This window comes from Mesoplodon bidens (genome assembly GCF_964165515.1).
Source record: "Mesoplodon bidens genome assembly, chromosome: 3".
Lineage (NCBI taxonomy): Eukaryota > Metazoa > Chordata > Mammalia > Artiodactyla > Ziphiidae > Mesoplodon > Mesoplodon bidens.
The window spans coordinates 153,246,139-153,270,643 of NC_138178.1; the positions used below are offsets into that span (position 1 = coordinate 153,246,139).

The 24,505-nt window shown below is 37.7% G+C and overlaps 1 protein-coding gene across 1 annotated transcript in view; it reads right to left on the reverse strand.

Moving 5' to 3' along the window:
• SPTLC2 (serine palmitoyltransferase long chain base subunit 2) overlaps positions 1–24,505 on the reverse strand; it is a 113,938-nt gene that overhangs the window by 14,119 nt on the left and 75,314 nt on the right. The window contains exons 10-11 of the mRNA XM_081227255.1: positions 4,190–4,325; positions 1,151–1,280 (exon numbers count right to left, since the gene is read on the reverse strand). Coding sequence (XP_081083381.1) covers positions 1,151–1,280; positions 4,190–4,325 — 266 coding nt within the window. The remainder of the gene's footprint in view (positions 1–1,150; positions 1,281–4,189; positions 4,326–24,505) is intronic.

The window sequence follows — 24,505 nt, forward strand, 5'->3', positions numbered from 1 at the left end:
GCTTCGATCCCTGGTCCAGGTACTAAGATCCCACATGCTGCAGAGCAACTAAGCTCAGATGCCACAACTAGAGAGAAGCCTGTGCACTGCAGCGGAGGATCCCGCATGCCGTAACGAAGATCCCGCGTGCCGCAACTAAGACCTGACGTGGCTAAAAATAAAATAAATATTTTTTAAAAATTAAAAAGCCAATCCTAATTCAGAGAGAAATAAGAAAAACATTAGAAATATTGATATTGATATGAAGGTGTGTTTTTCTAAAATATGTGGGATTCCACTGACGTGGTGTTCGTTGGAAAATCCATATCCAAATCAAAAAGTTAGAAAATAATAGCAAAATAAACCAACAGAAGGATAAGAAAAAATTCGAAAGGGAAAAATACACTAGAGATTCTAAAAAAGAAAAATTAAATAAAAAATGCTAAAAAAAAGTCTGAAGTCTCAGGTGTGAAATAAGAGCGTATTAAGAGAATATCAAGAGATGAGAACATATTAAGAGATCATAAATGATTACATTCAGTAATAATTATGAGCTCCTACTATGTGCCTGGCACTGTGGTAGGTCCTGGGGATACAGAATGAGAAAAATAGACTTAGTCCCTCCTAAAGATTTATCTAATGGTAAAGATTGCCATTAAATAATTACAGGTGTAAAGACTTTCCTAGGGGAGAGTCCTAGGATTTCCAGAAATATCTAGCCAAGAGGGTTTGGGAAAACCCTTGAGCAAGTTTCTTTTAAGTGGAGATGTGAAGAATGAGTAGCAGTCAGCCAGGCAAAGGGGAGAGAAAGGTCAAGAGAGAAAGTGCCACAGACAGAACACCGCACAAGAAAGCTCAGAGGAGAAACAGCTAGAGTAGAAAGAGAATGTAGAGCTGTAGAGATCATAATGAGAGAGAGTGGAACAAGATGAAGCCAGAAAACTCCCTAGAGCCCTGATCATGCAGGGTCTGGTGGGTGATGCTAACAGTTTTGTAATTTTTTGTAAATAGCAATGCATTAAAGCAGCATTGTGCACTCCCTCCTCTACTTCACCAGTAAATACCTCAGGTGCTCAAAGAACATCAGGACCAACAGATGATTAATTTCATCTGATATACAGGCCTTCTTAGTATAAGGTATATTTATATCAAAGTGAAAATGTCTACTTACAGTATCAAGCATTTCTTTGGTATGAGCTGCTGACAGGCAAAACCTGGCTCTGGACTCAATGATTGGGGTGGCAGGAAATCCTACCACAACTACACCGATATTCCGCTTTAGCATCTCCCGTCCAAAGGCGCTGCAGAGGGAAAACAAGAAAAGAAACCAGGAAGAATAATAAAGCACACAGTACAAAGGCCCGAATGATGTAAACTCTTGGGTGATACAGGCACTAGACAGTTCTATTAGGAATTTCTTCTAACTTCTATGAAAGTTAAAATTGACAGTTTACAAAGACTTCTTTTATTCAGTCCTAACGTGGTTTTCTCCCAAATGGTTTCCTTCAGAAAGGTGAAAGAATATCGTTGGCACAGACCAACTTTTTTTTTTTTTTTTTTTTTTTTTTTTTTTCTTTTTGTGGTATGCGGGCCTCTCACTGTTGTGGCCTCTCCCGTTGCGGAGCACAGGCTCCGGACGCGCAGGCCCAGCGGCCACGGCTCACGGGCCCAGCCGCTCCGCGGCATATGGGATCCTCCCAGACCGGGGCACGAACCCGTATCCCCTGCATCGGCAGGCGGACTCTCAACCACTGCGCCACCAGGGAGGCCCCAGACCAACTTTTAATAGGGCTTGCCTAAAGTAATTTGCAACTGTAGCCTTAAGGTGTCACTGACATGTAACAGTGGTTCAGAGGTTTCAAAATGAACTTGAGTTTAAAACCTGGTCCTTGAAATGTTAGGCTTGGCAGTTTAAAAAATTCTTAAGATTAAGGATGCAAAGGATCTGGACATCTTTCTGCTGGCAGAAAGGCCAAGCACTAGCCTTCCAGACCAGGCATTTTTTGGATAGACTTAAGTGTTGAGTTGCCTCTGTAATTCAGGGTTTCCTTTGGTGTTTGTGAGGCCAGCTCATCCCCAGCCTTCAGATGACCACCCAGACCACACAGTTCTTGTTTAACCCCCTATCCCAAGCCAAACTTGTGGCATGTGACCTTACTCTACATCTGTATCTTGCCTAATTAACACAATTCTAACTTTCATGTAAATTTTGTTATTTACTAAATTATGTTATTCTTTGTCCTTTTCTCTTGTTGACCTACCTTATTCCTTTTTGACTTTTCCCTTAGCTGTTTAAAGCATTTGTTTGAGAATAAAAAATTCCACTCACTTTAGTAGTAGCACCAGCTTTCCCCACTCCTAGTAATAGTACATCCTCTTCAATGTATTTCCTTTGTGTCAGGCCAAGTCCTGCATCTTTAGCACATGCTCCCCAACTGTCTAGTGCTTTATTCCAATTCTGCCTTACTCTCTCTAAATCTTAATTATAATGTACATAGTCAGTTCCACCTGTATAGAATAAATTAGACACAGTCCTCTCTAAAGAAAGGGTTCTAGACTAAGTCAATCCTCCAGAACAGGTAACTTTTTGAGTTTATTTATGATGATAATTCCATTTAAAGAAGAATGAGGGAAATCCTACACCTCTGCTTCGGTGTAGGATGCCCTCATTTCCTCCATCTCCTCTGAAGGCAATAATGCCAACTGCCCATATGACTTCCTACTGGAAACTAAACTCCTCTTTTTCCCTCAATGAGCACCCTTTCCCAATATCCTCCCTTCACTAACTTTGGAATCACCATACTTCCAGGTTCCTGATTTAATTCTCCCTCCTATATTCACTTTAATCAACATTTATTGAGTGCCAGGGGCTGTGGTGGGCTCTGGGGATTCAAAGATGAATAAAAATATTTGCTCCTTTAATGAGTTCCATTAAACCTGAGAAATGATCCTTACTCAATTTTATATTTACAATCCAGTCAAAACTCACAAATCTGAAAAGATGTGCCTTTTTTACTGAACCTATAAAAGCAGATGACTCCTTTATTTTATTTTTAAAATTAATTAATTTATTTATTTATTTATTTATTTTTTATGGCTGTGTTGGGACTTTGTTGCTGCGCACGGGCTTTCTCTAGTTGCGGCAAGCGGGGGCTACTCTTCGTTGCGGTGCGCGGGCTCAGTACGTGGGCTTCAGTAGTTGTGGCACACGGGCTCAGCAGCTGTGGCTCGTGGGCTCTAGAGCGCAGGCTCAGTAGTTGTGGCGCACGGGCTTAGTTGCTCCGTGGCATGTGGGATATTCCTGGACCAGGGCTCGAACCCGTGTCCTGCATTGGCAGGCAGATTCTTAACCACTGCACCACCAGGGAAGTCTGACTCCTTTATTTTATATCTTTGGTGCAATTTTGCACATAATTATTTTGCAAATAATTAGATTTGTCCACTTCATATCTGCTTTTCATATATATTTTGGTTTCGGTATACATCTGTACTTCTCAAATACATTGAAAGCTATTCCAGGGCAAAGATTTCCATTATACACGCCTTGCACAAGCCAGAGAGGCTGGTGTAAAGTCCACACCTGACCTCATGGCTCACTGTTCCCCCTTGGGCACTGCACTTCAGCTCCACTCACCTCCTGCTAGTCTTCCATCAGCTAGGTATGTTCCTGCATTGTGGCCTTTGCACAGAAGCTTCTTCCTCCAAGTGGCTAACCTGCTCAGCTAGTTCAAGCTCAGATGTCATCTTCCCTTACCCCTGAGGCTCTCCAGGGTGACCATCCCATCTAATACTGTAATCTGCCCACCCACAGTGCACTCTCAAACCCCATATCCTGCTCTGTTTTTTCCTATAGCCCTTAACACCTTCTGACATATTACATAATTTCCTTATTTATTACGTTTGTCTGACTCTTGCCCCAGTAGAGCATAAACTCCACAAGGACATGGATTTTTCTGTGTTTTGTTCACTGATCTATCTCAATCCCCCAGAAGAGTGCATTAAACTCAAATGTTTGTTTAAGGAAAGACTAACAAGTTAACATATTTTACAAATTGGAATCCACTTGTTTAATCTACAGCAGATCTAGCAAACAAAGATTAACATAATGAGGCCAAGACAATTTTACCTAACAAAATATATAAGCCTGGTCTCACATCATGGTAAACTTTAAGTCTAATAAGAGGGCAATCTGTAATCTGCAAAAAGGTACCCAATTTTGGCTGGCATGTAGAGCATCAGAGGCACCACTGGAGAATCTTCATTTCCATAGATGATGAAGCCCATATTTTTCAGACGTCTCCTGAAATATCTGACGTTTTCAGCTAACTGCTGTATACACTCTTTGCCTGGAAAATAATGGGGAGGGAAACAAAATAATACTAAGAAAGAAGAAGTGGAAAAAGACAGCAATCTCCTCCATCTCTATTCTATCAATCAATTCTACGTTTTGTTTCTTCCCTTCCCATATAAAATATTTTTGCACAGTAAACTGTATGGAATATAAGTAGAAACAAATATATCTTGTGTTTGTATTCTGTCATAGTAGTGTTGATAGCAGATTTTATAGTAATGTACAAAATGAAGTTTAATGACCAGTATTTCCAAGGCACATTAGCATCTCTAAACATTTTCATTGATACCACCTCATTTAACACTCTACCACCCCTTTACAGTAGGTTGGATAATTATTATTTTCATTTTATATATTAGGAGACTCACAAAGGTTGTGACTGGCCTACAGTTACACAATAATGAGTGGCAAAGTTGACTAGAAGCTAGGCCTCTCAACTTCAATATTCATTCCAAAAACTGTGCTGCAAATAATTTTACACATAAGACCAGAGACAGAACCATCCAGAACCCCATATTTTCCTCTTAAGAGTTTATGTTACCATTTCCCTAAAACGTCTACCAGACAGCAATAGCATACACATATAATAATGTAAAAATCATATTTTTAATACTACTTTGTTCATCTTCCCTAAAACACAAATGGATTAAGACATGAATTTCTCTAACTGCTGACTGACTAAATATTTGGCCTGGTTTTGACTTTATGGTAGGTCAATCTATGAACAGATGTCCAAAAACAATCATTCTGTTACAGACAGCAAGACATAAATTCAAAAGATCAGCTTGCAAAGGGCTAAGAACTATTTTATGGTTTTCTAAATCACAAATACTCACAAATAAGAAAAGGTTGCAGTCATTTTCACATATATTAGAAAGCCAGCAAATTCATATTTTAAAAAATACAACCATATAGCTCAAAGGTAAGTTAATCAATTGCAAATACAGATGACTAACAAATGTCCTTAGAATCAAAACACTAACATATCCATCATTGATGGGAAACTACTCTACATAAGTTTGCTATAAATAACCCCAAATTAATACTCTATATGTAAATAATTTCAAGTTGACCAGAGAAGCACATACAAGCTTAGATTAGTTTAGTGTGAACACTGAAGAACATCACTTAAGTTATGACATACATCTTACACATATTAAAGCAGACATTAAGGTATGTTAAGTGTATGTTGACAACTGATGAGCCACGTACTCTAATTTTCCCCTAGAAATACCAACACATGCTTACTCTACATTTAGAATAAGAGACTTCCACTTCCAGCCATGATAAAGTATAGGAACCAGATTTTCTTTCCTGTTTGTAAACAACAGAAAGCTGGACAGAGTATATTACAAAATGGTTTTCAGACATTGGGCCCCAGGCAGTGGAGGACTGTGCTGCTGGAGAGAAGGGAAAACAGAAGTGAATCTCTGGATTGTCCCCATACCACCTGGAGACAGGTCCCGGACTGCTCCAGGAGTGGGGACCTAGTCTTGTCAGTCGAAGACATTGGATTTTGGAGTTGGGGAGGCTAAGGTGGCTAGAATTTACTGGACACACAACAGGGGAGGAGGAAGGTGCACAGAGAGACCTTTGGGGGTCTACAGAAGAGCATTCGGCAAAGTGCTGATCTGAACACGTATGACAAGAAACTATGAGGGGCTGGAGAAAGCTCCAACAGAAAGCAGCAGACTGAACAATTCCCAGCACTCATACAGTTGGGAATAGCTTCTATTTTCACCAACCAAAATGGAAAAACCTCAGAATCACACTAGTAGTGGAGCTAAATTAGCCCTAGACTAAAAGTTGCTCTGGCCCACCCTAACACCCCTTAAAAGCAAGTCTTAAAAGGATCCAATTGATTCCAAGAACAAAGTCCAACATTATTACCTAAATGAATACAAAATGCAGCCCCTGGTAATGTAAAATTCACAATGTGTGACGTATAATAAAAAATTCTAGGCATTCAAAGAAACAGGAAAATATGACCCACCAACTAGGAGAAAGGTCTATCAATAGAAACAGACCAGAAATGACAGAATATTAGCAGACAAGGATACAAGAATGCTATTATAAATATACTCCATACATTCAGAAAAGTAGAGGAAACATGAGGAAGAGAGAAAGAAAATACATAAAAAGGGAACAACTGATACAAGCAAAAATGATGAATCTCAAAAGGATTATGTTAAATGAAATAAGTCAGACACAAAAGACTATACTGTTGTGAATTTATTTATAGGAAATTCTTAAAAAGACATAATTACAATGATAGAAAACAGATTAGTGGTTGCCAGGGAATGGAGAGAGGACTGACAGCAGAGCGGTATGAAGGGGACTTTTCAGGGGTGACAAAAACATTTTATTCTTCAGTTATGGTATGGTTACATGACTGTATACATTTGTCAAAACTCATGGAATTACACACTTAAAATTGGTGAATTTTATTGTATATAAATGATATTAAAGATTTTTAGAAACTGAGTGACACGTCTGCTAATTTAGTGTACATTAATTTTTCCTGCACCACTTATTATTTTACAACTTGTTACCTTTTTCTTTTTTTGTTTTGTTTTGTTTTGTTTTTGCGGTATGCGGGCCTCTCACTGTTGTGGCCTCTCCCGTTGTGGATCACAGGCTCCGGACGCGCAGGCTCAGTGGCCATGGCTCACGGGCCCAGCTGCTCCGCAGCATGTGGGATCTTCCCAGACCGGGGCGCGAACCCGTGTCCCCTGCATCGGCAGGAGAACTCTCAACCACTGCGCCACCAGCGAAGCCCTGTCTTATCACAAAGTAACTACCTTTTGTTAAAATATTTTTTTCTTATTCCAAGATTACCAAGAAAAATTATCAAGGAAAAGAAGAAATGCTAAGAGATTTAGACCTTACCTTTTCCACCTATGGCTATATCATTCTAAGCAAGTTCTCTGTAACACAAGCAAGTGGAAATCTCAGTCTCACCATTCATTGTCATCTGTTCCTTGACAAGAAGAGTCCCAAAAGAAAACCCATCTAAAATAACATTCTTAGGCAAAACTGGAAGATACTGAGAACAGGCATTTAAGATTCCCAACTTATATATCCTTATTATTGCTGAATAGTATTCCTTACCAAAGATATACCACAATTTGTTTACCCATTTATGTGTTAATGGGCATTAGAGTTGAGATTACCAACTTTCATTTTGGCAGTTATAAAGTTCAGATTTAAAAGAATTCTCTCCGAGGGACTTCCCTGGCAGTCCAGTGGTTAAGACCCTGTGCTGTCAATGCAGGGGGCACAGGTTTGATCCCTGGTCAGAGAACTAAGATCCCACATGCCACGTGGTGCAGCCAAAAAATTAAAAAAAAAAAAAGAATTCTCTCCTAAATAGAGGATGTGGATAAAAGGGACCCTTGTACACTGCTGGTGGGAATGTAAATTGGTGCAGACACTATGGAAAACAGTATGGAGGTTCCTTAAAAAACTATTGATAAAAATAGAACTACCATATAATCCAGCAATTCCACCTCTGGGTATATATCTGGAAAAAAAGAAAACACTCATTCTAAAAGATATATGCATCCCAATGTTCACAGCAGCACTATTTACAGTAGCCAAGACATGAAAGCAACCCAAGTGTCCATCAACAGATGACTGGATTAAGAAGATATGGAATATATATACAATGGAATATTACTCAGCCATAAGAAAGAATGAAATAATGCCATTTGCAGCAACAGGGATGGACCTAGAGAATATTATGCTTATTTAAATAGGTCAGACGGACAAAGACAAATACTATATGGTACCACTTATATGGGCATATATCTGGAAAAGACGAAAACTCTAATTCTAAAAGATACATGCACCCCAGTATTCACAGCACTATTTACAACAGCCAAGACATTGAAGCAACCTAAATGTCCATCGACAGATGAATGGACAAAGATGAGTGTGTGCACGTGTGTGTGTGTATACACACACACACAGTGGAATATTACTCAGCCATTAAAAAAAGAACTAATGCCATTTGCAGCACCATTGATGGAGATTATCATACTAAGTTCAGACAGAGAAAGACAAATATCATATGATATCACTTATATGTGGAATCTAAAAAAATGATACAAATGAACTTATCTACAAAACAGAAATAGACTTACAGACTTAGAAAACAAACTTATGGTTACCGAAGGAGAGAGGGAAGGGGGGAGGGACAAATTAAAAGTATGGGATTAACAGATATAAACTACTATACATAAAATAGATAAGCAAAAGAATTTACGGTATAGCACAGGGAATTATACCCATTATCTTATAATAACCTATAATGGAATATAATCTGCAAAAATAATGAATCACTGTGCTATACTCCTGAAACTAACACAATATTGTAAATCAACTATACTTCAATAAAAAAAATTCTCTCCTAAATATTTATTTAAGCATCCTAGTCATGCCCAAATAAGGGAAGAATTACTATAATTAGCAACTAACAGCTCAGTTTCATTTGATTCTAACTGCTTTAGGTGGATATGGTAAAAGACTTTAGGTGGATATGGTAAAAGACTGACACTTAATCCACATATAATTTATAGTTGGCCCTCCATAGCTGAGGTCTGCAGATTCAACCAACCAGGGACCACGTAGTACTGCAGCATTTACTGTTGAAAAATATCTACATGTAAGTGGACCTGGGCAGTTTAAACCTCTGTTGTTCACAGGTAAACTGTATTTATACTTTATACACAAAGAAACAGGCCCATAAATGTTAAACTACTTTCTCTAAGGCCTTTCATTCAGTAGGAAGAAGATCAAGGTTCTGACTCCCATTTAGCCCTTTTTCTTCTACACCACAGCAAGAAATTACGTACTTTTCAAACTTTAAAGTGTTTAACCCTTTATTGGGTAACAATATCTGTGTTTTACTTTTTAAACGCACTTACTAGCAAATGAATAGGATAGGGATGAATGGGTGAAGGAGCCTAAGACACAGGGCAAGTGGAAAGTAGTTCTTCCAATAAACCCATCTGGAATAGCAAACTGCAATCATCACTGGTGAGGAAGGAATAAAGACTGAGGGGAAGAATCAAGACCAGTGCTGGAGAAAGAAGCAAACTAAATTAGAAATAGTGGTCATAGTGAATCCCAGAAATTAAGTGGTCTGTTTATCCAACAAAACTACTAGGCTGAACCATGAAACTGCCAATATTTGACTATTTTTGACCTTAAAAAGGCGATTTCTTCTGATTCAACCTAATAATTTCAAAGATAATAATAGGACAAGCAGCCAAGTTAAGTTACTTATAAATTAGTAAGCTTTTGCAGTTATACATATTGGGGAAGTTGTTGTCCCTTATTCCCGAGGTGACACTGAATTTTAAAGGCAACACTGTTACCCATTTTGAATTAAATATCATATAAAATACCAGTTAATATTAATACAAGAAGCATGGTACTTAAGTCTAATCTGCTAGCTCAGTTCTAAAGAGTTTTCTTACTGCAGAGCTGCAGCAAGTATCTGGTCTAACACAAATTTAAAAACAAAGAAAGGTTAGCCTTGTTAAAAATAAAAGATACTGGGCTTTCCTGGTGGCGCAGTGGTTAAGAATCTGCCTGCCAATGCAGGGGACACAGGTTCGAGCCCTAGCCCGGGAAGATCCCACATGCCGCGGAGCAACTAAGCCCGTGCACCAGAATTACTGCGCTCTAGAGCCCGCGAGCCACAACTACTGAAGCCTGAGTGCCTAGAGCCCGTGCTCCACAATAAGAGAAGCCACAACAATGAGAAGTCTGCACGCCACAACGAAGAGTAGCCCCCACTCGCCGCAACTAGAGAAAGCCCGCGCACAGCAACGAAGACCCAGTGCAGCCAAAAAAAAATATATATATATATTAAAAAAAAAAGATACTAACTCTTAAACGGTCTTTATCCTTGCCTCAGAGAGAACACAGATGGTAATATAAGAGGTCAGCATTCTTCTCTACTTTTCAAACATAAATCTTTAGTTTTAAGGGTGATAAAAAGCATAAAAGCAATTTAGAGAAAACCTCTGTACTGATTCTCTTGAAGTTCACAAGTAAACCTTACTGTGTTGGCTGTCCTTTTGGAATTCCTTAATACAATTTGTTAGAATGAAGCCATTTTTAGAATCTCTTCAATTAAAACCTACAGCCTGGCATGAAAGAGAGAAAAGTAAACACATATGTGTAGTTAATGTCCCAGAAAATGTAGCAGATAACTTTAACTGGTCATTTTTAAGTCCTCAACTTCTTGTAATAAATTTTATGCTAAGGAGGGAAGTAATGAATATGATGGATCAATAGGTTGTGATGGCATCATTATTTCTTTTAAGGAAATAGAAAGCCTAAAAAGGATGGAAGATGGAGGTAGAAGGGACAGCACAATTATCTGTGTAATGATAACCATTATATATTGATAACTTTAAATCACTTTTACAATACAGAATTACATAGAGAGTTATATTTATTAACCACTGGTAAACAGATTTGCAGTTGTACTAACTGCATTCCAGTCATTTTCAAAAGAAATATTTTTACCAAGTCTTAATCCAGATTTCTCAGGGTTCTCAGGCTTGTAATCTTAGGGTTTGAAGGAACTACTCCGTTATTACTCAAATAAACTTCTGTAAGCCCTCCCAGACAGTTATTAATCAGAACAGATGGTGTTCTATGAGATAAAAATTTTCTGAAGTCTCAGGGCAAGTTAAAAAAAAAAGATAAGATCTATGCACAAAACAAGAAATACAAAAGGCAGCAGATATTTTGTCTTAAATGTCATTAGTGCGAACTACTCAGAACTCAGGCTTCAAAAAATATAGCAAGTACTCACCTGTTTACATAGCAATATAACTTTCAATTTAGCTGATGAGCTTTTATATAACTTATAATCAGCAAAATGAGTTTGAGTCTGAAACTTCAAAAAAAACATTTCCGGTGTTAACCGAAATCTTTCAAAATAAAGGACACAAATATGAATGATGTTCAGTCAGAGTTGATCCCCTAACTCACATTATACTCCATTACACAGCTCCTAATCTTCTTAGATTTCCTGGATATGCTGATATAATCTGCCTTCCTGGGAAAAATAAAATAAAGTTACTGCTATTCTAATTTATACTATCAAAGACATTACATTATGGATATTTCACATAATATCTCTTTAATATTTTATGTCTAAGAATTGAACTTAACTATCAATCTTTCAGTTTACTCATCTGTCCAAAGTCTTATTTTTACTATCTGGAAGGTTACTTTTTCTAATATTTTACTTTGGTTGGACTATACTGCAGAGTGAAAAGGAACATGTTTCACTCCTGTGGCTTTTCTCTTGAAAAGCATCTTCTTTAAAAAATAGAATAAACTCAGACATCCTCAGTGTTAACTCTGCCTATGTTAAACACGTGTCTCCATTGTTATCTAAAACTGGAGCTTATATCTTGAAGACTTCTTATACAAGTCTTTATAGTATCAGGTAACTCAAATCGCATGCAAACTATGTTTTCAAAGGCTATTTCCAAAGTAATTTTGGAAGCTTCTAGTACTGACTCCCTTTAAAGCAAAGAAACTATGTAACATAGTAAGCACAGTGCCAGGCTCAATAAATGCTTCTTCATTTTCCTTTTGCCAGTAAAGCAATTTCTAACCAGGGGAAAATTATATTTAGCTTCAGTTATTATATCTCTAAATATTACCAAGTCAACTACTAACCAGCCTTACTTCCTGATAAAATACTACTTTATAGTCTTCCATAAGTGAATGGACGAACGTGTTGATTTATGTTAATTTAAACGAACTTGGCATTCTCTTGCACTAGTGGTGCTATATCTAAATCCAATATTAGGACAACAGCTCCATCTCCTTCTCAGCTGGAAGTACTCTGGGCTTACGCAAAGGAGGAGTTAGGTGTGCCTTAACTACTGCCGTTATAGCAGCTCCAAGAACTGTAAATAGTTGGCATGGCAGAAAATCTCAGATGCAATCACAATGACACTTTCAAAAGAGACAAGTAAACCTGGGCTATGAAGAAGAATTCAAATTCCTTTCTTGCTCAACACTTAAACCACAACATCTTTCATACACCACATCCCTAACTTCTGAGAAGAACAGACTATTAGTAGACATTCTCACCTCTCCCTTTTGGAAACAGAGGCAACTCTAAGAATTATTTTGCAGCTGAGGAAACTAAACTAACACCCGAAGAGGTTATGTAATTCCAAGTGGAAGAACCAGGATTTGTACTCTTTTGATTCTTCTGGTTTCAGACTGTTGTCTTAACCACTACTCATTGATCCACTTTGGCTTCTATATTAAGTAGAACTGACTAAAAGGAAATATTAGGAACAAAACGCCTAGGAATAAACCTACCTAAGGAGGCAGAAGACCTGTACTCCAAAAACTGTAAGACACTGATGAAATAAACTGAAGATGACACAGACAGATGGAAAGATACACCATGTTCTTGGATTGGAAAAATCAATATTGTCAAAATGACTATACTACCCAAGGCAATCTACAGATTCAATGAAATCACTATCAAACTACCAAGGGCACTCTTTGCAGATCTAGAACAAAAAAAATATTAAAATTTGTACGGAGACACAAAAGACCCTGAATAGCCAAAGCAATCTTGAGAAAGGTAAATGGACCTGGAGGAATCAGGCTCTCTGACTTCAGACTATACTATAAAGCTACAGTAATCAAAACAGTATGGTACTGGCACAAAGACAGACTTACAGAACAATGAAACAGGATAGAAGCCCCAGAAATAAACCCATGCACCTATGCTCAATTAATCTACAACAAAGGAGAAAAGACAAGCTCTTCAATAAGTGGTGCTGGGAAAACTGGACAGCTACATGTAAAAGAATGAAATTAGAACATTCTCTAATACCATACACAAAAATAAACTAAAATGGATTAAACACCTAAAATAAATGTAAAACCAGATACTATAAAACTCTTAGAGTAAAACATAGGCAGAACAGTCTTTGACATAAATCACAGCAATATCTTTTTAGATCCACCACTTAGACTAATGAAAATAAAAACAAAAATAAACAAATGGGACCTAAATAAACTCAAAAGCTTGTACACTTGAAACACTATGTATAACTGCATCACTTTGCTGTATACCTGAAACTAACACAACATTGTAAATCAACTATACTCCAATATAAAATAAAAATTAATTATCTGGCTCTGCTCTCAGGAAAAGATGTGGTGCCCAGAGACTTCCTTTCATCCTGCATTCTTCTTCCCAATTTCCACTGTAAGATTTCTGTCATCCCCCATCTTCCAAAAGGGGCATCCTACAAAATTTTGGTCAACCATTGCCAGTGTTTCTCAATAAGACTGCTATTGGCACTTGGGACATAACAATTCTTCATTGTTAAGGCTGTCCAGTGCCCTGTAGAACATTTAGAATCACTGGCCTCTCGGCAATAAATGTCAATAGCATCTCTCCATAGCCCAGTCAGTGACAATCAAAAATGCCCCAAGACTTTTCCAAATGTGCCTTAGGAAGGCAGCACTGTTGCTGGTTGGTTGAGAACTCCTATTGGTCCTGTTATTTCTTTATAGGAACCATGGATTTCTTTTCTTTTGTATCCTTAAACCTGAGTTGGAGATGCATTAGCTATATGATCTTGGGCATGTTTTTACGTCCCTTAGATTCAATTACCACATTTACTCTAGAGGAAGATTAAACGTGGGGCAATTTGATATATTTAGAGTACAAAACCACACATAGGAAAACCTAATATAAAAATACAAGCTAACTGATTAACAGTATATTAAAAGTAACATATACTTATGGTTAAGTAGGGCCTCTATTCAGTAGGCCCTTTCTTTATATATGTTTGGATTCCTTTCTGGAATTTTACTTCTGTTTCATTCACTGGACTGTTACAAATTATTATAGCTTACATATAATATATAATTGCATGTATAATTTATGTATTTATATATAAGGTATATATAATTACTTGTATTTATAAACTACACATATAGCTTATACATAATAAAATTTACTCCCCTGTTCCTCTACTCTTTGGAGTTTTTCACCTCAATTATTATTATTAATTGAGATATAATTCACATCCTTTAAAATTCATCCTTCTAAAATGTACAATTCAGTAGTTTTTATCTATTCTGGACATTTCTTATAAATGGAATCATATAATATGTGACCTTTTGTACTGGCCTCTTTCACCTAACATAACGTTTTCAAGTTTCATTCATGTTGTAGCATGTATCAGTACTTCATTCCTTTTTATGGCCAAATAATATTCTTTGTACAAATATACCACATTTTGTTTATCTATTCATGAGCTGATGCACATTTGGGTTGTTTTTGATTTTTGGTTATCATGGATAATGCTGCTATAAACATTCCCGTGCCAGTTGTCATATGGACATACGTGTTCAATTCTGTTGGGTATATACCTAACAACAGAATTTCTGGGTCATATGGTAACTATATATTTAACTTTTTGAGGAACTGGAAACTGTTTTCCAAAATGGCTGGGTTATCTTACATTCCTGTCAGTAATATGGGAGTATTCCATTTTATTAGATCCTCACCAACAATGTTATTATCTTTTTTATTTTAGCCATCCTAGTGGGTGTAAAGTGGGATTTTGTGGTTTTCATTTGCATTTTCTTAATGACTAATAGGTTGACCATCTTCTGTGCTTTTTGGCCATCTGTGTATCTTCTTTGGAGAAGTGTCTATGAGAATTCTTTGCCCATTTTTATTTTATTTTATTATTTTTTTAAATGATTGCTTTAATTAATTAATTTATTTATTTTTGGCCATGTTGGGTCTTCGTTGCTGCACGCAGGCTTTCTCTAGTTGCAGTGAGTGGGGGCTACTCTTCGCTGTGGTGTGCAGGCTTCTCATTGCAGTGGCTTCTCTTGTTGCGGTGCATGGGCTCTAGGAGTGCTGGCTTCAGCAGATGTGGCTCACGGGCTCTAGAGCACAGGCTCAGTGGTTGTGGCATACGGGCTTAGCTGCTCCATGGCATGTGGGATCTTCCTGGCCCAGGGTTCAAACCCATGTTCCCTGCATTGGCAGGCGGATTCTTAACCACTGTGCCACCAGGGAAGTCCCGCCCATTTTTAAATTGAGTTGTTTAATTTGACATGTAAAAGTTCTTTATATATTCTGGACACTAGACCCTTATTAGATATATGGTTTGCAAAATTTCCTCCCACTCTGAGGGCTATCTTTTCACTATCTTGCTGGAGTGTCCCTTAAAGAACAAAACCTTTTAATTTTGATTCAGTCCAATTTATCTATTTTTTTCTTTGGTTGCTTGTTCTCTTGGGTGCCATAACTAAGAAACCACTGCCTTATCCACAGTCATGAAAATTTTACATTTTTGTTTTCTTCTAAGAGTTTTATAAATTTAGGGACTTCCTGGCAGTCCAGTGGTTAAGACTCTGTGCTTCCAGTTCAGGGGACACGGGTTTGATCCCTGGCTGGGGAACTAAGATCCCACATGCCACACAGCATGCCCCCCCCACAAAAAAAAAGAGTTTTATAAATTTAGCTCTTACATTTAAGCCTGTGATCCATTTTGGGTTATTTTTGTATATGGTGTGAGGTACGGGTCCAACATCATTCCTTTGCATGTGGATATCCAGTTGTCCGAGAATCATTTTTTTAAAAAGACTATTCTTTCCCCAATGAATTGTCCTGAATACCAACTAAGCATAAATAGAAAAGTTTACTTCTGGATTCTCAGTTCTATTTCACGGTTTATATATCTATACTTATGCCAGGATGACAACTGTCTTGTCACTACAGCTTTGGGACATGTGGGTCCTTCAATTTTGTTTTTTTTCCAAGACTATTTGGCTATTCTGGGTCTCTTGCTTTTCCATATGATTTTTAGGATTAGCTTGCCTATTTCTAAAAACAGGCAGCTGGGACTTTGATAGGTATGTTGTTGAATCTACATACTTGAGGAGTATCACTACCTTAACCATAGTAAGTCTTCCAACCCATGAGCACAGATATCCTGCCATTTATTTAGGTCTTCGTCCTGTTCATTTTTGTATATTTTTTTTCTTGGGTGGAATTACATAAATATTCTCAAAATACTAAGTTGGGTTGGGAAGATAGGGCAAAAGGAGGAAATGAATAAACACATTAAATATAAAACGATATGTTCCTAACTTGGAGTAAGAATAAATAATGTTTCTCTTTTTTCTACTTCCATTTCTAATTTCCCCTAATGGAAATGGAATGTGTTTTTAAAGTAGTTGAAAGGTTACAAGTGTTGGCAAAAATATGGAACAATACATTGCCAGTGAGAAACTATAAACTGGTACTTTGTTAAAAATGGCAATATATGCTCAACCTAAAGATATGCCTACTCTATGACCCAGCAATTTCATTCCTAAGTACATATACCCAACAGAATTATGTATCAAATGGCATGGGTAAGAATGTCACTCTTAATAACAGCCCAAATCAGGAAATAACCCAATTTCCGTCAGCAGAATGAAAAAACTGTGATATATGCAAACAACGGGATACTGGACAGCAATGAAAATGAATTATTGTTTCACCAAAATATATGAATGAATCTCAAAGACATATGATGAATAAAATACACTAAATTCAAAAGAGTGATTGTATGTACTGTATTGTAGGTAAGATTCCATTTACATGAAGTTCAAGAATAGGAAAAACTAATATATAGTGACAGAAGTCAAAATAATGGTTATCTTTGGCAAGGAGGAATGAATTGGGAAGAGGTACAAGATAACCTGGGATACTGAAAATGTTCTACAACATGATCTGGGTAGTGATTAGACAAGTGTGCATTATTCACTAAACTGTATGTCTAAGATTTCTGCACTTCACTGTATCCATATTAATACTTCAAAAAAAATAAAAATAAATTTTAATTACTTGGGAAATAAACTGGAAAGAAAACTGGAATGAGGTTAAATGTCTGATCTCTCTTTTTATAATCTTAAGTATATCTAAGTACTATTTAATAATCACCATTTTACTTAAAAAACAAAACCAAAACAGAACCATCTAGACATTACAGGGGTGGGCTCAAGCATTTTCCCCTTAGCCCTTGTTGTTCAAGACAAATCTAAAAGAAACCCAAACATTTTAGTGCTGGGTGTTCCAGGAATTTGTAAGACAGGGGAAGTGTTATGAAAACAGCACTTTGGAGTTAAAGCCCTTGCCCTGAGGCAGGAAATGAAAGCATAAAGGGATTGGCCCTCCCTTTCTTTCTTTTTAAAAAAAATTATATGGGGACTTCCCTGGTGGCACAGTGGTTAAGAATCTGCCTGCCAATGCAGGGGACACGGGTTCAATCCCTGGTCCGGGGAGATCCCACATGCTGTGGAGCACCTAAGCCTGTGCACCACAACTACTGAGCCTGCACTCTAGAGCCCGTGAGCCACAATTACTGAGCCTGTGTGCCGCAACTACTGAAGCCCAGGGGCCTAGAGCCCCTGCTCCACAAGAGAAGCCACCACAGTGAGAAGCCTGCGCACCACAACAAAGAGTAGCCCCGCTCACCGCAACTAGAGAAAGCCCACGTGCAGCAACGAAGACTCAATGCAGCCAAAAATAAATACATAAGTAAATTTTTAAAAAAATCATATGAATGAATGCACAAATCAGACAATACTGGCCAAAAAATATTTATTTTTCATCTGTGCATCTACTTTCATTCCCATAAAGTTATTTTTTCCTAGGATGTTTTAGTATTAGTTTTTCTTATACATACTTTGTCAACAGAGAGAGGCTGATAAAAGGGTGGCACCAAGTATTACTAACACATCTGGTTCAGACTGCCTACTGTAAGGCTGCCCTTTAGGAGAGCTATGGGACATCTGCATATCCTTTAATAGGGGGAATTGCTAGGATTCCTGACTCCAATTAGTCAGGAAATCAGAGTTCCAAAAATAACTTTTACTTCTTCCAAGAAAGGGCAAGTGGGTTGGCAAGTGAACACTTAGATTTGACACCAACACTAATAAGAATTATTCTGTAATCTCTGAAATTTTGGGGAGCCCAGTGGAAACCAACTGAATTTTGAATCCCTATTATAACGGCTACCTATTTTTATAAAAATAAATATGCACATCTATAAAACTCAACCGAACATGTAAATTTGTTCCGCATCTTATTACTTACTCCATATAAATGATGAACTCTTTCATCACATTCAATATTGTCAATTAAAACAAAAGTGCTCATATTTGAGAAAGATGATCAATTTATATTGGTAAGTCTATCAAGTAAGAGTTTAAAAAAAACCCTGCATGTACAGCAGTTATGTATATGCTTCAGGATTTCTTAGAGAAACTTACATTAAAGAAGCTGAATTTAGGGGTTACTAACATTTTTTAAGCCTCAGGGCAGCCTAACTTTAAGATATAAAACTATTTTTTAAAAAACAGAAATCTTGTACATAAAAATAATTAAATAATAAAGATTTCGTTTATTTCAGTTTACATTTACTAGAGATACAGGAGATAAAAAAGTGGTATGATAGCCATTACACCAAAGGCAAAAATCTCACCAGGAAGACTATACAGAAAGGGGAGAATATATTACATGCTGGGTAAGCACACATTAGACAAATCTATCCTTAGCACCCATCTCTTATGTGCCAGACCCTGCTCTAGGTCCTGGGTAGACTGTATCAAATAAAAGACACAAAAACCCCTGCCTGCTATGAGCTTACATTCCAGTATGGGGGACAGAAAACAAAAAAGATGAACGCCTCACTCAAGCACTCATTCTGCTCAAGTGCTGCCTCCATAAAGAGTCAAGACCCAAAAGCAAAGCACACCTGCATTTCCAAGGACCAAGTAAGCGAGTCTGGTTGGAGCTGAACGAGCCAAGCGGGGAAGAGTGGGACCAGAGGAGGTCAACAAAGGGCCAAATCATAAATTTATTTATTTTACTTATTTATTTTTGGCTGCACTGGGTCTTTGCAGCTGCATGGTCTTCCTCTAGTTGTGGCGAGCGGGGTCTACTCATCCTTGCGGTGCGCTGGCTTCTCACTGTGGTGGCTTCTCTTATTGCAGAGCATGTGCTCTAGGCACGTGGGCTTCAGTAGCTATGGCATGTGGGCTCAGTACTTGTGGCTCACGGGCTCCAGGGCACAGGCTCAGTAGTTGTGGCACACAGGCTTCGTTGCTCCGCGGCATGTGGGATCTTTCTGGACCAGGGCTCGAACCCGTGTCCCCTGCATTGGTAGGCGGATTCTTAACCACTGCACCACCAGGGAAGTCCAGAGGGCCAAATAAGAAGGGCCTCATAGGTCTTCATGTTAAGACTCTGACTTTAAGAAGCAGGAGAAGCCCTCTGAGAGAGTTCTTAAACAAGACTAGCATGACCTCCTATGATTCAACAGGATCACCCTGAGTGATATATTTAGAAGAGAGTCAAAGACAGAAGCAGACAGAGCACTGGAGAGATGACTGTGGTGTGGACTAGGGTGACAGCAATAGGTATAAAAAGTGGAGGGAGGATATATTTTGAAGGTAGACTAAAGTGTTACCAATGCTTAAAGCACATAGAAAATGCTAAATAAACATTTAATGAAAGAATGAATCTTGAAAGGTGGGAGAAACCAATGTGAACTAGAGTACTCAAGAAAGGTATCAGTCATAAAATTTTACTGGTACTCTGCATGGATAGCTCCTATTCCTAATTTTCAGCATTGTTTATTTATCTGAATCCTTCTAAACCATTTTTCGCTCGAATGATCCCTCTACTATAACTGGTTATTAAATCCAGGTGAAAGTAGACAGGAGTCTAAGTCAAATAAATAACAGTGGGGATTACAGTGAAGTAGAGAGGTTCAAAGACATTAAGGAGGCATAATCCACAGGCTCTGGTGATTAAATATATGGAATAAAGAAGGAGAGAAAATATAATAACGATTTCTTCTTCGGACAATTTCATGAATAAAGATGCCATTATCTGAAATAGGGAACACACAAAAAAAAGCAGGTTTGAGGGGAAACAAACGGAAAAGGCTAAAAACTTTAGAGAAACAAAACAATTTTGGGGAACAAGTATTTTTGGAGTCTAAAGGTTTAAAATTAAGTACATCAAGACTACTGCTTCCAGGGATTTCCCTGGTGGTCCAGTGGTTAAGAATCCATTTTCTAATGCAGGGGATGCAGGTTCAAGCCCTGGTCGGGGAACTAAGATCCCACATGCCGTGGGGCAACTAAGCCCGAGCGCCTCAACTACTAAGCATGCAGCCACAGCTAGGGAGACTGGATGCTGCAACTACAGAGCTCACGCACTCTGGAGCCCACGTGCCACAACTAGAGAGGGAAAAACCTGTGTACCAAACTAGGGAGAAGCCTGAGCGCCACAATGAAGAGCCCACACGCCACAACAAAGATCCTGCGTGCCGCAATTAAGGCCCAACACAGCCGAAAATAAAATAAATACCTAAAATTGGTTAGAATGTCATGTATATTTTACCACAATATCATTCACTAGAGGTGAAGTCCTTTTTTTTAAATTTTTTAAGTTTAATTTTATATATTTTTTATACAGCAGGTCATTATTAGTCATCAATTTTATACACATCAGTGTATACATGTCAATCCCAATCGCCCAATTCATCACACCACCACACCCTCCCCCCGACTTTCTCCCCATGGTGTCCATACGTTTGTTCTCTACATCTGCGTCTCAGTTTCTGCCCTGCAAACCAGTTCATCTGTACCATTTTTCTAGGTTCCACATATATGCATTACTATACGATATTTGTTTTTCTCTTTGTGACTTACTTCACTCTATATGACAGTCTCTAGATCCATCCACGTCTCTACAAATGACCCAATTTCGTTCCTTTCTATGGCTGAGTAATATTCCATTCTATATATATGTACCACATCTTCTTTATCCATTCGTCTGTCAATGGGCATTTAGGTTGCTTCCATGACCTGGCTATTGTAAACAGTGCTGCAGTGAACAGTGGAGTGCATGTCTTCTTGAATTATGGTTTTCTCTGGGTATATTCCCAGTAGTGGGATTGCTGGATCATATGGTAATTCTATTTTTCATTTTTTAAGGAACCTCGATACTGTTCTCCATAGTGGCTGTATCAATTTACATTCCCACCAACAGTGCAAGAGGGCTCCCTTTTCTCCACACCCTCTCCAGCATTCGTTGTTTGTAGATTTTCTGATGATGCCCATTCTAACTGGTGTGAGGTGATACCTCATTGTAGTTTTGATTTGCATTTCTCTAATAATTAGTGATGTTGAGCAGCTTTTCATGTACTTCTTGGCCATCTGTATGTCTTCTTTGGAGAAATGGCTATTTAGGTCTTCTGCCCATTTTTGGATTGGGTTGTTTGTTTAAATATTGAGCTGCATGAGCTGTTTATATATTTTGGAGATTAATCCTTTGTCCATTGATTCGTTTGCAAATCTTTTCTCCCATTCTGAAGGTTGTCTTTTCGTCTTGTTTATGGTTTCCTTTGCTATGCAAAAGCTTTGAAGTTTCATTAGGTCCCATTTGTTTGTTCTTGTTTTTATTTCCATTACTCTAGGAGGTGGATCAAAAAAGATTTTGCTGTGATTGATGTCAAAGTGTGTTCTTTCTATGTTTTCCTCTAAGAGTTTTATAGTGTCTGGTCTTACATTTAGGTCTCTAATCCATTTTGAGTTTATTTTTGTGTATGGTATAAGGAAGTGTTCTAGTTTCATTATTTTACATGTAGCTGTCCAGTTTTCCCAGCACCACTTATTGAAGAGACTGTCTTTTCTCCATTGTATATCCTTGCCTCCTTTGTCACAGATTAGATGACCATAGGTGTGTGGGTTTATCTCTGGGCTTTCTATCTTGTTCCATTGATCTATGGTTCTGTTTTTGTGCCAATACCATATTGTCTTGCTTACTGTAGCTTTGTAGTATAGTCTGAAGTCAGGGAGTCTGATTCCTCCAGCTCCGTTTTTTTTCCCTCAAGACTGCTTTGGCTATTTGGGGTCTTAAGTGTCTCCATACAAATTTTAAGATTTTTTGTTCTAGTTCTGTAAAAAATGCCCTTGGTGATTTGATAGGGATAGCATTGAATCTATAGATTGCTTTGGGTAGTATAGTCTTTTTTACATATTGATTCCTCCAATCCAAGAACATGGTATATCTCTCCATCTGTTGGTATCATCTTTTAATTTCTTTCATCAGTGTCTTATAGTTTTCTGCATACAGGTCTTTTGTCTCCCTAAGTAGGTTAATTCCTAGGTGTTTTATTCTTTTTGTTGCAATGGTAAATGAGAGTGTTCCCTTAATTTCTCTTTCAGTATTTCATCATTAGTGTACAGGAATGCAAGAGATTTCTGTGCATTAATTTTGTATCCTGCAACTTTACCAAATTCATTGATTGGCTCTAGTAGTTTTCTAGTAGCATCTTTAAGATTCTCTATGTATAGTATCATGTCATCTGCAAACAGTGACAGTTTTACTTCTTTTCCAATTTGTATACTTTTATTTCTTTTTCTTCTCTGATTGCCATGGCTAGGACTTCCAAAACTGTTGAATAATACTGGTGAGAGTGGACATCCTTGTCTTGTTCCTGATCTTAGAGGAAATGCTTTCAGTTTTTCACCACTGAGAATGATGTTTGCTGTGGGTTTGTCATATATGGCCTTTATTATGTTGAGGTAGGTTGCCTCTATGCCCACTTTCTGGAGAGTTTTTATCATAAGTGGGTGCTGAATTTTGTCAAAAGCTTTTTCTGCATCTATTGAGATGATCATATGGTTTTTATTCTTCAACTTGTTAATATGATTTATCACATTGATTGATTTACATATACTGAAGAATCCTTGCATCCCTGGGATAAATCCCACTTGATCATGGTGTATGATCCTTTGAATGTGCTGTTAGATTCTGTTTGCTAGTATTTTGTTGAGGATTTTTGCATCTATATTCATCAGTGATATTGGTCTGTAATTTTCTTCCTTTATAGTATCTTTGTCTGGTTTTGGTATCAGGGTGATGGTGACCTCATAGAATGAGTTTGGGAGTGTTCCTTCCTCTGCCATTTTTTGGAAGAGTTTGAGAAAGATGGGTGTTAGCTCTTCTCTAAATGTTTGGTAGAATTCACCTGTGAAGCCATCTGGTTCTGGACTTTTGTTTGTTGTAAGATTTTTAATCACAGTTCCAATTTCATTACTTGTGATTGGTCTGTTCATATTTTCTATTTCTTCCTGGTTCAGTCTTGGAAGGTTATACCTTTCTAAGAATTTGTCCATTTCTTCCAGGTTGTCCATTTTATTGGCTAACAGTTGCTTGTAGTAGTCTCTTAATGATGCTTTCTGTTTCTGTGGTGTCCGTTGTAACTTCTCCTTTTTCATTTCTAATTTTATTGATTTGAGCCCTCTCCCTCTTTTTCTTGATGGGTCTGGCTAATGGTTTATCAATTTTGTTTATCTTCTCAAAGAACCAGCTTGTAGTTTTATTGATCTTTGCTATTGTTTTCTTTGTTTCTATTTCTGCTCTGATCTTTATGATTTCTTTCCTTCTGCTAACTTTGGGTATTGTTTGTTCTTCTTTCTCTAGTTCCTTTAGGTGTAAGGTTAGATTGTTTGAGATTTTTCTTGTTTCTTGAGGTAGGCCTGTATAGCTATAAACGTCCCTGTTAGAACTGCTTTTGCTGCATCCCATAGGTTTTGGATCGTCGTGTTTTCATTGTCATTTGTCTCCAGGTATTTTCTGATTTCCTCTTTGATTTCTTCAGTGATCTCTTGGTTATTTAGTAACATATTGTCTAGCCTCCATGTGTTTGTGTTTTTTACGTTTCTTTTGCCCTGTAATGGATTTCTAATCTCATAGCATTATGGTCAGAAAAGATGCTTGATATGATTTCAACTTTTCTTAAATTTACTGTGGCTTGATTTGTGACCCAAGATGTGATCTATCCTGGAGAATGTTCCATGAGCACTTGAGAAGAAAGTGTAATCTGCAGTTTGTGGATGGAATGTCCTATAAATATCTATTAAATCTATCTGGTCTATTATGTCATTTAAAGCTTGTGTTTCCTTATTAATTTTCATTTCGGATGATCTGTCCATTGGTGTAAGTGAGGTGTTCAAGTCCCCCACTATTATTGTGTTACTATCGATTTCCTCTTTTATAGCTGTTAGCAGTTG